This window comes from Vicugna pacos, chromosome 1 (assembly GCF_048564905.1).
Source record: "Vicugna pacos chromosome 1, VicPac4, whole genome shotgun sequence".
In the NCBI taxonomy this organism is placed as follows: Eukaryota; Metazoa; Chordata; class Mammalia; order Artiodactyla; family Camelidae; genus Vicugna; species Vicugna pacos.
In genome coordinates, this window is record NC_132987.1 from 54,318,065 (window position 1) to 54,338,571 (window position 20,507).

Below are 20,507 nucleotides of genomic sequence, written 5' to 3' on the forward strand. Positions count from 1 at the left end.
GTATATGGTATGTTTCATGGACTGGAGGAAAATGGGCATTTTTGTCTTGAATTTTACTGACAATCTAATCTGAGCAGTTCTGCTAAGCATTGATATGTTAGAAAGAAAAGTAAAAACCAGACTTTATTGTTGCTTTTTGCCATTTGGTAGCATTTTACACACAGGCTTCGATCTTCAGAATACCCTGGATTCAGTAGAAAAACCTTTTAAATGAAGTTTTGTACAATAGAAACTTCTCAGCAGTCAAAATTTAGACTGTAAAAAAATACATGCAAAACATACTTCTCTGAAAACACTTAACTTTGAACAAAGCACCGAACTACACAAATGCAGAATGAAAACAGCATTTCAACTCCACCAAAAGTAGTCATCATAAAAGGTGTAAAAGTCACCTAACTTCACTAGGCACTGTTCACTTTTTAAACAGGAGACAATAAAAAATATTGTCCACGAACAATATCCCAACTCTAGGGCAGGTTTCAGAAAGTCTTCAACTTCATGCTTTTTAATAGCGACCTAGGAAGAAAAGAAATGTTTCAATACTGAGAACTGATCATCAAGTATATACTTTTAATGTTGAAAATTTTAAGACTATTCTGCCATCAGGAAATTCCTATGTACGAGATCCCCTACTGTGAGAACAGAAGACATTCACATAAGGGTTCCACTAAGAAAACCAATGTTAAACAGAAATAGCTGGGAGTATAACTCAACCTGATAGCTAAAGGTTTAAGTCACTCAAATGTTTCCAAGCTGTACAAAAATTGTACAAAAACTGTAAGGACTTCTTAAAAAAAAACAAAAGGAGGGAAAGTATAGCTCAAGGGGTAGAGTGTATGCTTAGCATGCACGAGGTCCTGGGTACAACCCTCAGCACCTCCTCTAAAAGTAAATAAATAAACCTAGTAATCTCCCCTTGCCCCCATGCCAAAAGCTACAAATGGTGACATGACATACATTTGCTATCTTAACTAGCAACAGTAAGATTACAAGGGTTTGTTTTCATATACTTCCTTGAACCCTACAACACAAAAATTGAGGAGAAACAGGGAGAAGTACTGAATCAACCCGTTACCTGCTGTGGTTTGTTAAGTCAGGGCAAGCCTGCTATTAAAACAAAAAAATCTTATCAAGATAAAACTTACGAGGAGAGTATGATCGAGATCGGGATCGTGATCTGTATCCTCCACGACTATAGTAAGGAGAAGGTGACCGTCTTCTGTAAACAAATGTCAAGATCATCTAAGACTCTACAGATTACAGTTAGACTAAATTGACACATGAAAATTATATATGGTCCCTTTATCAGTTTCAAAACCTTTCAAAAGGTCCTTATTGACCTTCAAAAATATTCCATTGGTCATGGGATGTCAAGGTCTTTTTCAGTCCTGAGAATGAAGCACATAATCAGGCCCAGTACCAAATAATCTAACTACTGGAGATTGTCAACAGATCAAATATAGCAAGGCATATATTCATTCAATCTGCTGACCCATTTTAAATTCTGTTAAGTAGAATGTTAAAGAAAAAATTCTTACCACTAGTTTTAACCATATCCCATGAATGATACCCAAAATAAAATTTCATTCATAGTACTTCAAAGTGATTTAGTTTTGCATAAGAAAGACTGACTTGAATATTCACTTGCTTATTCCGAGATGCTTACAAAAAGCCAACAAAACTATCAGGAATAAACAAAGAGTAAAATATTATGGGTTCTTAGTTTATACCATCATGGTGCCACTGACTAAATCACCTAGTGTAAGCCCAATTAATTTCTGTAAACACACAAATTAAGCCATGTACACATTATCATTTGGCTTCAGTTTAGTTTTTATGAACTTCACGCAATCCAATTTTGTGCAACATGACATAATTTAACTACCAAAATACTAATAACCACATTTTATGTGAGTCATTCTACTAATACTGTTACAGATTTTAAATCTTCTGGTATACCTATATATTTGATCCCTGTCTTGAGCGGCTCTCCATCCTCCTCCTCCTCCACCGCCTCCTCTGTGTAGGCAGAAAAGCAACATATATTCATTTTTTATAAAGTTTTTGAAAGTATACAATTCATGCAATAAAACTATGACTCAAGAGAAGTGAGAGCTAGTTTCCTTTAAGTGATAAACGGCTGCTTTTGCCACCTTTTACAAACCGGCAAAGAGCTCTCCCTGGTGGTTAAAATAAGTATCATTAGAAGTAAATGCTCAAGTGAATGAAAGTAAAAATAAATTCTAACACCCTAATCTATGCAGCCTCCACAAATCAATCCCTTAAGTGTCACTTAGTACAGAAATGTCATTTTTAGCAGAGTTTCTTTTTGTCAGTGATAAGTATCAGGACTGTCAACTTCTTAAAACATTACCAAATGGGGGGCAGGGTATAGGCTAGTGGTAGAGTGAATGCTCAGCATGCCCAAGGTCCTTAGTTCAATACCCAGTACCTCCATTCAATAAATAAATAAACCTAATTACCCCATTACCAAGCAGTCTTGGGGGTGGGGGAAGGCAGGAGACATCCACACCTCAACACCACACTAAAATTAGGTATCCAAAGAAGGATAACTGCTGTGGTCAATACTTACTATGCAATTTACATTTTGACAAGACAGGCTCTAAATTACCTGCTGCTGCTAAAATAAAGGAGACTTTCACTTCATTTTTACCTTTCAAAATATTTCCTATATCATGGGCATTTCCCTACCAACTCCTGAAAAATGTATCAGTATTTTTGGTAATAAAAAAAAACAAACACTGATCATTGTTACATTAAATTATTGCCCTTAAGACTTGTTTGGACTCTCTCAAGAATCAGTTTTTCCTGCCCTCCAGTGCATACCTTAGATACCAAAAACTTGCTTTATAAAACAATGGCTTTCAAAATACAGCACATGAAACTCACTTTATGGTCTATAATTTTGTTTGCACCGTCACATTTTAAAACAGGGATTTCAGCTGGCTTACAACTTGCTGTTTAAAACATATACATATGAAGATAAGTTAAAAAGACATAATAACCATAAAACCTAGAAGTCTGCATTTTAGTATTAAAGGTAATGACTTGATGAAAGGCTAAAACTTAGGTATAGCACTGCTGTAAATTAGGCTGCAACTGAGTCAGGAGAAGAGATAGTTTGTCTTTCAGTTTTGGGGGCAACTTAAATTTCGTATTATGGTTAACTTACCTGTATGATCTACTATAATAGTCCCGATCATCATAGCCTCGATCATATCCTCTGTCATAGTAATCCCGACGGCGTGAGCTGCCACTATGAATAACAAATTAGTAAGATTTATATAAATTTGATTTTACCTTTAATAGTTTAATTTCCAGTATAAGAAAAATGGTCTGATGACGAACATTTAATTACCCAGCAAAGGTCAGAATCTGTTATTTCTTTATGATAAAATGGGATGCGATCTATTCAATGGTATCAAAATTGTGCCACCAACAGAATGTTTCCACTGAACATAGGTTTAGCCAGTCTGAAATTCCAAAGATCCTCCCGCCCCCATCATGCACAGTTCTTCGAAGTTAAACTGAACTGTATATCAAATTTTAACAAACTTGAAAATAAACTTACTAGGTAGGTCTCCCCATGTAGATTCCTGGTGTTGGGGTATGTGGTCTTTTTGTTATAGAGAAATCAACTCTGATCCTACGTCCATCAAGCTCCATTCCATTGGCACGCTCTTTTGCCTTCAAAAAACCACGTAAGTTGTCATATACATCCTGGACAAAGCCCCGAACTATCCAAAAAATAACTATACATAAAGTCCAACTGGAGGTTTCAGGCCAGAACATTATGGATTTTCTGTCCATTAAATATTTGTAAAAGCTAACCATAAAAGCCCAGAGAAGTTTGCCTAAAAAGACAAAAATGCCAGTTTAACCCATACATACTTGAAGTAATTATTCTACTTAACTACAGTTTGACAGTGCTTGCACCTCTAAATACATACATACATAGCTGACAAACTATGACCCATGGGCTAAGAATTTAAATGGCTGGGGCGGGGGGGATCAAAATAATATTCTTCATAAATGAAATTACATGAAATTCAGTTTAGTTACCATAAATGTTTTATTGAAGCACAGCCCCAGTCATTACTTTGCATACTACATACGGCTGCTTTTACATTACATTACAATGGCAGGCAGAGTTGAAAAATTGTCACTGAGATCTTACGGTATACACAGCCCAAAATATTTACTGTCTGATCCTTTACACAAGTTTATGGATCCCTGGCCTGCTATGGAAGCAAAAGGCTAGGATGGAGAAAGTTTGAATTACATGTATTTCCTTCATCTAGAATATACACTAAATGAAACAGTACGCACTTAAGGAAAAAATATCCCAAAGACTCAGCAGTTTGCTTACAATTTATTTAAAGAAACCCCCCCTCACCTGAATAGAATTTAAACTTCTAATTCCAATTATGCTACTTTCTAGTTTGTTTAAAGCCTCCAAACAGTTTTTGGCACTGCTGATTCAGATACAAAATATGCTGTCTTTCAAGAAGCTAACTGCGGTCCCATGAAAAAAGAAAAAAGAAAACCAGGAGGCCTATACTGTTAATAACCTTGGGCAAATCCTATTTACATCTCTTGGGATCAATCATTACCAAAATGAAAATGTATGCCATCTTAAAGCATCCCTTTAATTAAATCTCTATTACTTGCACTCAGCTTTCAATTCTTCTTTTAGTAAATGAACTTACTCTATTTAAAAATTAGTTTATGGTTTTTAAAAATTAGTATAATCTTCACAAAAATTATATAAACTATGTAGTTTTATTTAGGGCTCATGTACTAATCTCAATATTGATCTCAGAAGGCTTGTCATTAAGTTTCTCAAGCCTTTCCCTTGCTTATACTGTCCCTAGAGATGACTTCAGCTATCATCCTTATGTATTTAAAGTCCAAATTTCTTAAATGTGGCCTAGATTCACACAATGATGTATTTTTAGTCTACGTACTAAAATGTTTTTTATTTTGTAAATTTTGCCTCAAATCAACATCAAAATATAAAATCACTTGCCAGTATATACTCAAAACCAGTTCCTTTCACCTGAGCCATGACTTTTATCAGCTTTTTAATCAGTTTTTCTCCATTTTACAAAGTAACTCAATGTAAACAGAGGTTAAATTTTCTAAATGAGCGTATCATTATCTTAATATTTTAGAGATCTGTATTGAGACACATATCACATCTGGAAACAGTCAACTACACTGGAATTTACTTCAAATAATGTGGTAGGAGACCAAGTTGGAATACAGAACCAACTGTCATATTTTTCTGTTATTCTGGATACATTTGAAATTTTCCAAATTAAAAGGCTGGGGAAAAAGTTCATTTTATTGACTTCAATAGCTGTTCTCAGAAGAATAGATTTCCTTTAGCTCAAGGTACAGTTAGAAAAGGCAAAAATTGTCCTTATCCAAGTACTTGAAGTTAACAATAAGACTGGTATTTTTACGAAGTTACAAGACTTTTACTTACTTCCTTGGCATCATCTACATTTTCAAAATATACAAAGGCAAATCCTCTTGAACGTCTGGACTGCTGGTCATATACAATAGACACATCAGCAATTGGGCCATATTTAGAAAACACTTCTCTTAGATCCCTTTCTGTAGTGTACAAGCTCAATCCAAATACTCCAAGACAACAGTTGGGATCAGGATTTGCCTAGAAATAGAAAAATGGATTTTAAACTTAAAAATCTGTCATATTTTTTTAAAGGGATCATGCACAAATTAGCCAAAAATGCCACCAATACTAAAGTAGATAACTAAATTAAATACTATTTACAAAATTAGTGTTACAGCAGCACCACAAGCAAGTTTAAAAATGGGCAGGAAAGATTGTAAATAATCAAGTGGGGGTAGGTGGGGGGGGAATAGCAGTTCATATTAGTAAAAAACCTTTTTTTTCTTTTGGAGATTGGAGGGCAATTTGCCCAAAGGATTCACCTTCCAAGACTTTATTCTAAGAAATGTCCACACACTCACAATATGCACACACAAGGATAATCAGAATAGTAGTGTCTCTGTAAGCCAGAGGGGAAAAACTATTTAAAATGTTGAATTAAGATATACCACCCACACAATGGGAGGCTCTAAATTGTCAAAAGATACAGAAGAGCATGTTCAGCTTGATTTTATTTCTATAGAAACATCATATACATAGTGTTCACACACACACAGAAGATATGTACCAAGCTTTAACAAGTATTAAGCAGCTTGAAATCATTATAATAAATAAAAATAATGAACCAAATGTTGCTGATATTCCAGTTGCTATAATGAATTTGCCTAGAAGTTTCATTTATTTCATACACATATTTACAATAGTCAAATTCCATCCCATTTTCACACACACATCCTATAAAACTATTCGGATTACACAATGAAATCGCAGTATGAACACACTAAATGCCATCTCATTTGGAACTTCTCTTGGAAGGTAGGAGCCTTAATACCTGAAAACTTCCTTATAACTAAATGGGAAACTCAGGAAGAGCATTCTGTAAAAACCATTTAAACAAACCCAGAAAACTTGAGTAACATTATCATGGAACATATAGGTATGTTATATAATCTAGTGTACTATTACTGTACCAGTAATGCACAGTGGAGTTTTAACTTAACAGGCTACCAATATGATGCCATTTTGCCTATATGCGACCGATAACTCAAATGCAGATTATTACATGGAAGACATCTTTTTTTCTAAGTAAGAGACAGACTATCTCAAAACACTTAAAAACAAAAAAAAACACTAAAAAGCTTCTCTACAGGTAACCATGCTAAAGCTCCACTGTCAAATATCAGTTTTGACATCAAATGAAACAAAACACAAGATAGAGAAGATTATTATAAAGTGGCTTTAGACAGCCCATTGCTTCAGAAACATTATTTTTCATCTTACCCGATTCCCAACATGACGCCTGCGAGTAGACATGGGAGAATGACTATGGCTATGTCGTCTTCGATAATCTCTACTGTAAGATCTGCTACGGGATCTTCTATGGGAGCGGGACCGAGATCGTGACCTTGTATAATGCCTTCGAGAACTTCTTCTGGATCTAGACCTGAAAGACAAAGGATTCAAGGTTATGATAGCTGACAGTTAAGATACAGCTTTCAATTCTTTTACTACTCTATTCTAGATTTAAAACTCCAAAGGACAGAGAACACACAATCCAGGCATATACTAACATGATACCAACAATTAGGTGGGATCAAGACTTTTCTTCTGTATCTAGTCATTTCAACTCTGCTAGGGAGAGTTCCAAAACCACTGCTATCTAAAGCTCTCTTCCAACATTTCTTAAAATAATTAAGATAAAGAGAATGAATTAACAAACTCAGTATCTTATCAAAACCACAAAACATGCAACATTTCATACTAGCTTCATCTGTGCCCACCTTTCCCCATCGGAATACCACCCTTTATTTTTGTTTCTTGCATTATGCCCCACCATTCGCTTAAAATCACCATCACAGTAGTTCTCTCCAGCAGTATTAATATCAACCAGTTGCTCTTTACAATGATCATATGAGCTGTCATCTAAACCAGGGAGGACACACTATGAGAGAGAAAGTGAGTGCTGTTAATTATGCCTGACAATAGGCATAAACTGGGGCTGACCTGGGCAAACCAGGAGGTATAGCCTACTCTTGACGAACATAAAAAAAGAAAGAAAGTGCGCTGTGTTAAGGCATTGTTTTATATATACATGTATGTCATACTAGACTATACCTATTTATCAAGAATTGCAGTTACTGAAAAATCGGTATTCTGCAGTCTATTTGCCATACACTAATAAGTAGTTTAAGTTACTTAAACTCAGAGTGAATCCTCACAATTCTGAAGAACTGGTACTGTTACTAACTTGCCTTTTAGATAAGGAAGCTAAGATTCAAAAAGGTTAGGTAATCTGCCCAAGCCAGAAAAAAATAGAGGTAAGATTTGAACCCTAACACCAAAAGCCCAGGCTCTTAACCACAATCTTCTGTCTCCCAGACCTTAAGATTAAGTTCATTTCTAGTTACCAATGTTAAATAAGCCAACAAATGATCTAACCTCTCTATCTTCCTAGTTTACAAAGCACACACCAATTTCAAAGCTAAGAGTAACAAGATAATCCCACAACAGTCTTTCTTACCTAGATTCAGATCTGGACCTGGACTTTGATCTGGAACGCCTGGAATCTTCCTTGGAGCGAGACCTTGCAGGGGTATGCCTTGCAGATTTCCCAGATCCATGAGCACTTCCACTTCTGGAAGCAGAACGGGATTCCTACACGTAGATGTCAAAAGTTTAATTTGTATACTTTCTGGGCAATTTTAAAAACAAATAAGCTGTGGTGAGATAAATGGTGAGGGAAAGCAATCCCCTTCCAAGATAAGAAAACATAGGTAAGGGCAGGAACTGAATATACCTGGTATAATAGTTGCACTGCTCCAATTGACGTAAGTCAATTAACTTGAACTTCCACCCTTTTTTTGGAGCAGGGATAAGAGTTAACTGACCCCACTCTCTTCAGAAATGGGTGCCAAACAAAGCCAAACAGTTAAGGGAACTGTCCAAGGACTGTTTTGGGAATGTTACTCCATAAAAACTAGGGTGAGAAAGAACCTTATTAACTATGACACCTGTACCTTATACCTATTTCAATCAAGTCACCAGCAATAAAAAACTCTGTAAAATTCATAAAACTTACTTTAAAATGCTTTTGATTCTTTTTCATAAGACCATAGAATTTCAAGTCTTATTTATTGTTGAGTGGGGAAAAAAGACAAAGATATGTTTCAAGTCTCAGAGAAAGGTAGAAACCTAGTGGAAAGCAAGGACCAGCTTGGAGGACACTAGACCTGAAGACCCTGTCTGTCTAACCACGGTGGAAGGCCCCTAAAAATCTGAAAGCAACCAGATGGAGCTACAGTAGAAAGGCAGTCAACTGCAGAGGTAAGAACTGAGAGGGTGCCAAAGATGTACAGCTTCCTAAGTGGATATGAGCCAGGGCAAATGGATAGGGAACTGGAAATAAGCAGTTAGAAGTTACATAAAAAATATATTAAAACCAAAATAGATCAGGGGCTCTTAAAGGAGGCTCAGTAAGGGAAGAAGTTCAGGAACTATATGTAAAAATCAAAATCTAGATACACACTGTATACCCATAGCTTTCCCTATCAAAACTGGGCTAGCTGGCAGACAGGTAGTACAAAAAAGACCTCTAAAAGGAACTAGCAAAGAAATGGGTAAACAGGATAATAAGTTTATCAGTGACCAAAAGGCATGTAATTAACTAATTAGTGGGAAAAGCATAAATACAGTAAGTACTGGATCCACGGAAATATTCTGCCAAGGCACCAGAACAAACAGTGGAAAAGACAAGAGAATCCACTCAGTCTGATAGCTAACCAAGGTAATATCATGCAAGACAACCTTTATTTCAGGTTATCCAATGCAGGCAAATTAAAAGGCATTAGTTTAGTGAATCTTCCTGCCCAAGATAGAGCAGAAATAACCAGACTCAAAAAGAATCCACATTACAGTAAATCACTCTTAGGGTTAAGAATCAATGTTGAAGCTGCATAAAAGTTATCATAAGAGACCTCCTTGTGTGGTAGACCTTCAGAATACTCTGGCCATTCTTGAAAAGATAGAAGATACGAACTTATTTTAAATCACAGAACATATTATAGAGTATGTTCTGTGACCTACAGCATAGTCGAAAAAATTTGGAAGATCCTTCTTATGATGCTGAGGGATCAAATTCATATACAACACAGAAAAGACAAATTAAAGCTCGAAGTTTAGAACACAGAAGAGTAATTCAGCAGGCAAAGTGAGTTCTGGTCTCTACACTTAAAACAACTCTAGAAACTTTCCAGTAAGATTCCCAAGTTATTATAAAACATGTTGTGAAGTGACATGAAATGTGACAGCCTCCTCTCCTTTCCACCTTAAGTTAGTAGAGATTCCAAGAAAAAAATGGCATTCCTCATTATTAGGGGTAACAGCTGCTTTTGACATTAAGAAATAATTAAAAGATATACTATGGCTTTAGGGACCCCAGTTAACAATCCCTTGGCTTTCTCTGGCAAATATTCTGAACACTCAAACATTTAAAAGCACAATTCACCTCCTTCTCTCCTTGGACAAAGAAGTTCTCAAAAATGGGGGGTACATTTTCTGCCATCATTACAACAGACAAAAGCTAATCTAGAAGTGAAGGTAGAAATAGGGACCCCAAAGTTACTTACTAAACGTCTTTGTTTATTCCAATGCTAGAAAGATTACTTCATAGAATGATTATAACCTTTAATGGAAAACCAGAGATAACAACTTACTCTGGCAGGGAGAAAATATGGGTGCCTTACAGTAAGAGTTAAAAGATAACCAATACAGTAACTGTAGTTAATAGAAATCAGTCTAGGGATCTGAAAAAGGCAGAGAGAGTAGAAAATCAAGATCATCTTTTAAGCCTCTTGCTTCATTAATAGAAAAGTCTTTTTCCAAGCTCAGATGCTTTATCAGCCTGTCCACCAAGAGAGGAGAAAGTACTTCTTGCCTAGGAATAAACCTTAGTGAGGTTTCCCCATGAAAATTCGAGCAGATCAAGGGTCCACGTTATAGTATTTATGAAATTAAGACTTTACACTCAAGGGTCTAAACCTCTAAAACTAATTGGCTATACGCAGATGCATTTTGTGAGCAATCTTTTCTTAGATCAGGAAAAAAACAGAATGCAAAGGCTTTCCCTTCTGTACTGATGTTAGGCTAACACAGAAACAATGCCTCCACCTCCTACCTTTTCTTTGTCAGGGAGAGTCTTAATGTTAAAACCTTTTGTAATTATGTTGGCCATTAGCTGGTTTGGAAATATATGCAAGGATATTTAGCCTGTCTAAAAGAAAAGACACCCAAAATTATTAGCCAAATATAAAAACATAAAGTTAACTTTAAATCTTAGTCCTTAGTCCATGGTCAAATATGTAAAAACAGCTAAGAAAGCCCCTACACACAAGGAAAATTCAAAGTCTACTCTCAGGGCCGACAAAACTATTAACTGTCAACATACTAAAATCCTACTAAAAGAAACCCTACTCTGAACGTCAATACCTCAAGGAAAAGGGTCGTAAACTTCAAGTTAGCATGAAAAACAGAAAAGGGAAAAATTCCCCATAAACGGTTCAGGGAATCAAGTTCTTATAGATTGGACCTTAAGTCGTATACTTACATACAACCTACAGGGAACACATCAGGTAAAAACAAACTCAGCCTTCCAACAAAATACCAACCTGTATCTCCCTGTTCTGAGAATGGCAGTATCTTACAAAAACCTTTTGAAAGATGCCAGAAGTGGGGAAAACCATCCAATCGCTACATTTCTCCTATTTTAAAAACTGGATGCAGTGAACTAGATTTTGAACAGTGGCTCCTACAGGTATACAGTAATCCTATTTAGCATTTGAAGAGATCCCTAACTAGAGCTTATTTTAGCAGGTCTGGAGTTAGTTGGGCATCTTTCCTTTATTTAAATATACCACACGTGTAATTATGCTTCCTATCTGAATTTTTCTTGGCAAAGGCATTTTCCCTGGAAAACTTGTTTTCTGCCATCTTCTCTGTCCTACCTGCCCCTTGGTATTAATCAGCCCTCCTGGGACATGTACCTTATAGCTTGCCTGAACACAAGAGGCCTGTTTCCACCTTATCCTCCTGGCAGGGAGTGAAAGGAGACACACTCAGAATCAAAGATGCTTTGCCCAGGGCAGTGGGGGAAGCTGGGTGGAGAGAAAACCTGAATGGATGATGCTCCACTAGCACCAATGTTTATTTTTGCTTTACATCTTTCCAGTTTGGGCCATATAATCAAATTCCAAATTGCTTCTCCCCCTTTGAGGTATAACAGGTATTTTCTCTTTTGGTTCCCAAGGAACTTTCAGGTCTCCTGATAAAAGAACCCATGTATTTATATCACTTTTGCTTTAACTTTCTACCTAAATTGTAAGTCATTTTGAATGAAAAATTAACATTATCAAATTTAATGTTATGAGTTTGTATGTGGCAAATTTTAGAAAGCAATAATTGGGGCAAAGCAAATGCTGGAAACTACATCACCCATAAATGGGAGTAATTTTCTTGCTTGTAAGATACGAGGAAAAAAATTCTAACCACAAATTTTACACTAACAATAGGCCCTAATGTCTCAGAAAATGGATCCTATTACAATGTCTTTTAAGCCACTTTTCCCCCCAAGAGCTCTATGTCTGACAATTCTCGGAAAGCTTTTTAGGTTTTCATTTCAAGGAGAAGTGATATTCTTGGCTTTCTCAACAGAGCAGAATACTACTGAGTATTATTTTGACACACATACTTGTCCCATCCAACTGAGGCTAACAACACTGCACCAATCATTTGATTCCTCTACTCAGCTAAAACAGAGTAAAACACACAGAAGGGGAAACGACAAGAACTTTTGGGTCTGTTTTCCCAGTAAGTGGTGGGAGTGAAGAACTAGATATAGCTACTTAATGATCTACACCTCTCACATCATTTTAACAGTTAAGTGTTAATAGCAGAAAATGAGAAAAGGGAATAAAGCTGATTTATGAATAAAGCACCTATTACTGCCACTTTTGAGTTAGATATTCTGTTCACTTTTGTGACCTACCTCATTCTAAGGGAAGCCCCTATAATTTTTTTTTATCAGTAACCCTAGTCATTTAGCTGGAATATATGCATTAAACAGAAAAGAATTAAGAATCAGCTTGTGAATTTAGCATACATGCATCTTAAAGGTAGGGCCTAAGTGGTCATAGCTTTCCACTATTGCCATCTAGGAAAAAAAAATTAGTGTTTTTATAAATGCCAGAAGGAACTATCCTGTTGTATGCTTTGCTTGGATTTTGGGGGTTTGCTTCTGTAAACATCCTTCTTTAGGAAAACTTTGACAAACATATATTGCTCTGTACTGAAAGATAGGGGTCAGTGCATTTTAAAAGTCTGGGGGTGGGGTAGTGGCACAGACCACCAGCCCCAACTCCAGAGGTACTCACTCATGACCCAGGACTAGCAGAGCTAGATAGATGAAAAATCTAAAGGAGAAACATGAAGTCAGCTGTTACCCAAACTAGAGAGCTCATTCCTGCCTATTTGACTACAAAGTGTTATTATTTTAAGTTGCATTTCAATCATTTGACTAAGAAGTTAAAATAAGAATTACCTAATTTAAACGTTTCCCCTGGAAGGCACTTCTTTACCCTGTATATATTTTCTTCTATTAAACAAATAATGCATGCATGTTTAGCAAAATATACAGGGACACATAAACAGACTAGTAATTACTTAGCGTAGTGCTTTCTGATTCCAGATTACTTCTTATCTTAACTTCATTTTTATTTCTTTTCTTCATTCTTCCGTTTCAAATTCTGACTTCTTTCATCTTCCCCACTTCACACAAATTGCTCAATATTCTACAAGTGGGACTTCTGGTCTGATAATTAGCATGCATTCTTTCTTTTATTTTTTCAAATTTCAGCTTCACTTATTCCTGAGCTTCAAATACTCATTTATAAAACTTGTCAAATGACGACTTCCGCATTTTCCTTCTTCAACATTAACCTTAATAGAAAAAGAACAGGATGAAGAATATTTTAAAACTCCAGGATAAAATCCAGTGCCAAAACTGAAACTAGAAAAAAAAATCCCTTTTGATGTTTTTGGATTTTTAGAAAAACTAGAATATGCACCTCAAAAAATTGAAACTAGCTTTCTGTTGGTTCATATATATAGTAATCAAATCTCATTTGTCTACTCCAAGTAGATTTATCATGCTTAAGCTGAATCTGAAGTGCGCGACTGAACATTTACTGTTCATCTAACACTTTAAGAGCTATGATTACATTTCACACTTCTTATTGTATTTATCAATAGAAAATATATTAAGTGTCAAAAGCACATCTCTAGTCAAAAAGTGACATATTAATACAAAAGTGCAAGAAAGGAAGGCACGGACAATTCATTTGCACAATGATAACAAGGCTCAGGGTTGAAGAGGCTTAACAAATTGTGACTCATCTAGGTAAGATCAAGAATGTATTTAATGCCACATTTCTGTACTGCATAAAGAGTTCTGTAGAAAAACAATGTAAGGGAATCTGAAAATTTGGACTATAGTGTTTAACCCACCCCTAGAAAGCTGCTCTAGTGAGATTTTATGAATGATCCAACCTACTAAATTTAGAACTAAAATCATAAAAAGACAAAATCAAGTCAACCAACTATATGCAAGTAGCTATGAAGGAAGCAGAACGAACCTGAATCCAACAATGGTGTTTTCAAAGATTTTTGGTAACCCCCCCAACGAATATTGTTAAAATCTTCTGCAGTTCAAAGGAGCAATCCTACTTTTAAAGGTGGCAATACTGGGAGAAAAATTATAGCTCACCTACTGAAATTATTAAAAGACTCAATAACATTTAACAGATCAATAGTATCTACTGAACACCCTAAACAAATACTGCCCTCATAAAACATCCTAGTCTTCCTGCACTTCACCATATGATCTTCCATTTCACTGTTAACAATTTCCTCATAGTTCTAATTTTCTTTCTGAAAATAAAACTTTCTTAAAAAAAATCTTATCTGATCACAAAGACAATCAAGCATGGCTCTGGTGAAATGCTGTGATGTCTTTTCTAAGAGGGTAAGATAATTTTCAGCCTAGTTTTTCAAAGTCAATTATTGCGTATTTAATGCAGGGAAAAATTTAAATAGCCTTTTTATTTAAGGGAGTCACAGTAATTGGTTTTCTTTTAATATCCATCACTAAAATGTAATGGGATACGTTTACTGGCAGCACAAATGTAATCGTGGAATCAGAATGCCCAAGCAGGTTTTCTCTTAAGGCCTCCTAAAATTTGTATACAGATACAGGGCTTAGATGCAGAAGATACTGGAATAGCAGCCAAAGCTCCAGAAGTCACAACTTGTCAATATGGATGCCTTCCTGCTGTTATTTCATCACCCTCTCCCAACCTTCTTCCTTTTATATTCAAAGAACAAAATAAGCTGCTAGATAATGTAAATATTAGGTTCATTTAAACGCATCTAAGTTCAAGTGGCCACTTAATGAAACCAGAAGAGCAACAACTAATGTTATTATTGACATATGGTTAAGAGGTCCTACTTAAAATTGTTCCATCACAAACAGAATTGTTGTTAAAATTATTTCAGGGGTTACAACTGGAATTCATATAACATCAAAAACATAGGCAAACTCAGGTTGATTGACAAGGTAATATTCTAAAAACTGGGAGGGGCCAAAGAAAAACTCACTGATTCTGTTATAAAGATCAATGTTCATATCAACATTAAGAACTATTTTATTTTTTCTGCAGCTAAACTCTACTAGAGGGTTGGCTAGATTAAAAAAAAAATCCTCAAAGACTGAGAATACTTTCTGAAAAAACTATCATCTGACATACCTAAACCAGCTCTTAAGTCCATGCTTTTAAAAAAATCTCTTGCAGAAGTAGAGACTATTTACATTCATAAAACATTTGGTGCTTTCCAGCAAAAGTGCAAGTTCAGTTCTACTTTTCCAGAGGACTGCCTTTTATTCTAAGCACAAAAATCAATGCAAAAAGTGGTCCTCATCCATGCTGTTACATTCAGCAATTTTACTGATAAAATTCAGAAAATAACCTCCAAAACCCAATTCAAAGCAAAGATTTTTGAGCATTTGTACTCTAGTTTGTTATAAAGACCTCCTCCCCCATGGCTGCTTAAAAACAAGACTAAGTCACAATACCTAATTCTACCATGACCCACACCCCAAAATACTAAATTGGATCAAACACCTGAAATTCCCAAACATCACCACCTCATCATTGTATCTTTTAAACAATACAATTATGTGTAAAAACTGACCAACATAACACACAATACTAAGGCTCAAAAGATATATAGAGTTGTAGCACTACCCTTCTCTTGGGCAAAATGTGCACTATGAAGTATTAATATCTATCCCTTAAGCTTGGGGTTTTATTGGAGCTAAGAAGGGGGAATGGCTGTATAAGGTGAATTCCATTCCACACATCTCATTATCTGAACTCCTGTTCAACCTTTGACAGACAAAGCTGGTAGTACTTACCTTGTAATCACTTGTAATTTCAGTTTCAAAATGCCACCTTCTAGGTCCAGACCATATCCACAATATTTAAAAGTCTTAGTTAAAACCAAGAAAAACAGTCTTCCACCTGGTTTCAAGAGATTTGTACCTAACCAGACTCACAGTGAAACAAAACAATGTGAACTATTTCCTCCCACCCAAAATTAATTCAATACTTTAAAGAAACTTGGTGCAATGGCTACAATCCTTTAGGAAGAAACAGACTGAAAAGTTTCAGTTTTGAAAATTCAAATTTAGAGTTAGGAGCTAAAAACAAAAAACTGGGGGAAAAAAAAACCAAAACCCAAAACCCAAGATTAAGTAGAAGAGAAAAACTGCAGAATCTGAAAAGCAGTTTGATGGAATGGTATCCAGATGCTATTTATCTCCATAGAGAATAAGACTAAAGATAATATACCTATATTACAAACACATTACTTCTACAAAAAATAATAAGCAATATTCTCTCAGTGTTTATTGTAATACTGATAGTGACAAGTTAAAATGATATGGTCTAAAAAGCATTTCCTTACTTAGTTTCTGGATTCTCTAGGTAAAGACCCACTTGTAGAAGCTAAAGAAATTAGGAGGATAGGACATTACAAGGTGCCAAGACCCAACATCCAAACCTCACCATACCCCAAACACTGTGACCATTACTGGGCTTTAAGATTTATCACCCCCTCAACATTACCATGCAACACTAAACCTAGCTACGAACTCTATCATGTTCTTATTCTTCCAAATTGTGAAATGACATAACTGCTAGCTAAGAAAGTCCCCTTTTCCCAAAGGTGCTAGTCGACCTCTTGGGGGTGGAGGGGAGAGGCAATTTTGGGCAACTACTGGAAGAAACTTTAATTTGGAAATTAAAAATATTTTACTTTACATGGGTATGACCATATCAGGGAAGTTAGCTTTAATTAGGAACAAATCTTCAATTTAAATCAACTCTGACAAGGAAAATCCGTTACAGGTAAAATGTAGATTCTAACAAAGTGTGAAATGAACAACAAAAATTCAGGAACGCATACACTGCACATTTAAAAGACAAGGGAACACAAAGAACCGCATCTCTGAGTGCCAATATTCACAGTAAGTACACTAAGAACAATCAGACAGAGGATAATTTATTCCCCATTCGCACCACTCCCCTCCCGTCTGTTTTAGGAAGAGAACTTCTAAAGTCTAAAGGAGCGAGGGAAAAAACATTTCCAGAGCTACTGATGGGGGTGGAGAATTCCAGCTGAACTGAAAAGATGTCAGTGACATTAACACTAACTGATTAGACCTCTAAGTATTAGTGACCTACATTAACAATTTGGAGTGTTTGAAAGCTTAGAGTGGAATGAAAGTAATTTTTCAGGCTCCAGAGAAGCTATTCATACCAGGTCATGTCCAAGATCATCATCCTGAATGCAACTTTTCCCCCTACCGTTTTTAGGCACTTTCAAAAGTTTTTAACAATCAGACCCAACTGTTGTACCTAGTGTTTTTTATGTATTTAAACTGTATTTAAACTGCAGTATTGAGCTTTATGGTTTTGGCAAGCATTTTTTGAGTGCAAACCTGTTTTGTTTTAGGGCTATTCTAATCACTTCAGGTTCCAATACATCAACTTGAAAGCAATCTACACACATAATAAACGCCAAACAAAACTATGTGGAGATATTCTACAACTTCAAAGTCCAGAAATCTCTCCCAGGAAATCAAGACTCTTATTTAAGACAAAAATACCAATTTTTAACACGTAGTTTTAATTTATAACTTTCTTTTCACAAGAATTTAGTGAATATCCGTTTTATGGAACAAGATATGAGAAACACTAGGATATATATCCTAATAGAAAATGCCAGTTCAAAAACTTGATTAGTTGGAGGACAATGTCTCTTGACCTGTCTCAATCAAGAACCTAATTCCTGGAATTGTTTCCTCCTTTAAATAAAATATAACTTCCTTCAGACAATTTTTCACCTTCACAAGCACACCATCACAAGTAACTCAGGTTTATTCAACTCGAGAGTCCTCTAGTCAGAGACCCTTTTGTGCTCTCAAAACAACACAGTAATTTTAGTAACTTTAGACTTTAAAAATTAACATTTGTTTCCCAGCCCAAATACCGATGACTAGTTTCAACAGTATATTCATATTCAACTGGCAGAAACCATAAGCCACAACTTTAATAACTTGTGAGTTTGATCCAAGCTTTCTTACCCTAAGAAAGGGCTTAAACGATCCCACACACTGGTGATAGTGGATCAATTCTTACGGAAAGGAAAAACAGCCAACATTCATCTGAATAGGTAAAAGCGGAGCCTGATTAGTTCAAATAAAATTAACCAGATTTGGTTCCAAAGCTGCACCGTAAATTCATTAAGATTCCAAGAGTTAAGATAAAAGTTTCTAATAACGCCCCTGTAATGAACCACCTAAAATCCGTTTTATGAGTTTGCTAAAATATTTCAAGATTTACCTGAAAATAACGGGTAACAGACGGTAAAGACACGCAGTTTAATCCTATCAAGTTAAAAAAATCAAATCAAATTCTCTGGGGCTTTTTATTACCCTTTTCCTAACAAATTTCCTTAACCTCCAAATATTGAAGATTCTGGCAAGCCTTACATTTTTGCCTGTTTGTACCCACAGCCCTGCAACCAAGCTTTATTTTACATCATGCTTTCAAAGCTCGGGGACTGTCTTATTCCTGCAGTTTATTCAACCCTTACCGAACTCCACATTTTAGAATGGAGACTTTAAAGTGTACCAACACAAGTCGTGGCTCACTGAGTCTGAATGTCTCAAAACAAAGGAAACAACGACGCCATAAATTATTGCCCGCCAATTTCTCCTCCACCCTCCGGTGGGGAAAATATCTACTCCATAAAACGAGAAAACCCCAGCGACTTCGCAATCCACTTGGCACCGACAACGAATTTGGGCCTAAAAGCCCTTTCAGTATCAAAGAAAAGCACTCCACTTAGGTCGAACAAAGCCCGCGCGCAATTCCCTCAAACTAACGGGCCCAGAACTCAAGTCTACCTCAGACGAGATTTCCCCACCCAAAAGAGACCCCAGTAAGACCCTCGATTCCATCCCTTCGGGGCCCATAGGAAGGCCCTGTCTCAATCTAAATACCAAGCGAAAGACCCCAATTCACACTGCGGGTCCGCCTCCATCCCCGGCGGCGGGTCGCGCCCGCGTTGACGCGCGGCTCCTCCGCCATTTTGTGCCTCTGGCAGGGCGCCCAGCCCGCCAGCCCAAGATGGCTGCAACGAGGCTTCGCAGGAGAGCAACGGCGAAACTAGATACCGCTCCCCTCCCCCACCGCCGAGGGGACGCAGCGGCCATTTTTAATCTCTCCCCCTGTTATAACGGAAAAAACCGCCGTTTCGGGTATGGGGCCACCAAAACTCGCCGGCGGCCTCCTTCACGACTAAAGCGACTACCCACAAGGGCTCTTCAATCCCTGACTCCCATCCTTCCCGGCCTCAGACTTCGGAGCCTAAGTCGCCCCGGTCTCCCGCTCCGAGGCCGAAGGGCCTGGAAAAAGATGAGAGAAGCTGGGAACCACACAGCCACCCCCTGCACCGGCCCTACGTACCCGCTCGCCGTAGTTCTGCTCGCCGCTGTCGCTCATGACTCCTGTCTGCCTTCGCCGCTCGATGTGCTTCAATCGAAGCTGCCAACCTCTTGCGCCTTCTGTCTAGAGGCTCCGCCGCAGCCTCGCACCACGCAGTGGTTCCCGAGACGCTGAGAAGCGAAGCGCACCGTACCGCCTCCGCACGGGCTCTAAGTCTCCCGGATGTGACGCGGCGCTCTTTAACCAGGCCCCACCCCTTCCCAGAAGGCGCGCTTTCTTGGCTCCACCCCTCGCTCCCCGCTTTCCCTTTCCAGCAGTGGCTCGTCCCGAACCGGACGTGACGTAAGCACCGCCCCTTGCGCAGCGCTAACCCCATCTCCGGGTTTCTTTGAGGCGGGAAAGTAAGCGCGCCTCAGTGGTGGTCGTCATGGAGCATAGTGAAGTCACCCGCCGCGCCTCAATTCCTTCTGGAACTGTACAAGAAAACCGTCCTTGAGGGCAGAGGGAGGCGATGCCCACTTTTCTCCTATCCATCTTTCCTTTCTTCCGCTTTATTAGTTTCTCTTTTTTTGTGCCTGCCTTTGGTTGGGAGGGCGGTTATCTGTATACTGGATTCCGTGCTTTGCTTTTAAATAGGTAGCCTCAGTTGTGGATCTTTTCTACCTGAAAAAGCTTCACTTGAACATCTGTTAAATGCCGAAACACTTTACCAAGACACTGATGCT

At 37.3% G+C, this 20,507-nt stretch overlaps 1 protein-coding gene across 3 annotated transcripts; it reads right to left on the minus strand.

Annotated features, from left to right (window-relative positions):
- Window positions 1-93: 93 nt before the first annotated feature.
- Window positions 94-20,094, minus strand: TRA2B (transformer 2 beta homolog). Of its 3 annotated transcripts, none has more exons than XM_006201001.3 (9): window positions 19,804-20,094; window positions 8,184-8,317; window positions 6,944-7,106; window positions 5,513-5,701; window positions 3,593-3,708; window positions 3,194-3,277; window positions 1,960-2,019; window positions 1,146-1,219; window positions 94-516 (listed from the first exon to the last, which is right to left on the minus strand). In XM_006201001.3, the coding sequence occupies exons 1-9, from the start codon at window positions 19,837-19,839 to the stop codon at window positions 506-508; spliced, it is 867 nt and encodes a 288-aa protein (XP_006201063.1). In that variant the 5' UTR covers window positions 19,840-20,094; the 3' UTR covers window positions 94-505. The 3 variants fall into 3 exon arrangements, with proteins under 3 accessions (XP_006201063.1, XP_015092107.1, XP_015092108.1); XM_015236621.3 differs by having other exon boundaries at window positions 1,146-1,216; window positions 19,804-20,008; XM_015236622.3 differs by lacking the exon at window positions 8,184-8,317 and having other exon boundaries at window positions 19,804-20,008.
- Between the last annotated feature and the right edge of the window lie 413 nt (window positions 20,095-20,507).

Excerpts from the sequence above, each read along its gene's own strand:
- TRA2B (XM_006201001.3), bottom strand. The coding sequence starts at position 19,839 with ATGAGCGACAGCGGCGAGCAGAACTACGGCGAGCGG. Across the intron at positions 2,020-3,193 it reads TATTATAGTAGATCATACAG|AGGAGGCGGTGGAGGAGGAG; the intron begins GTAAGTTAACCA and ends CTGCCTACACAG. Across the intron at positions 1,220-1,959 it reads GACAGGGATCAAATATATAG|AAGACGGTCACCTTCTCCTT; the intron begins GTATACCAGAAG and ends ATTTGTTTACAG.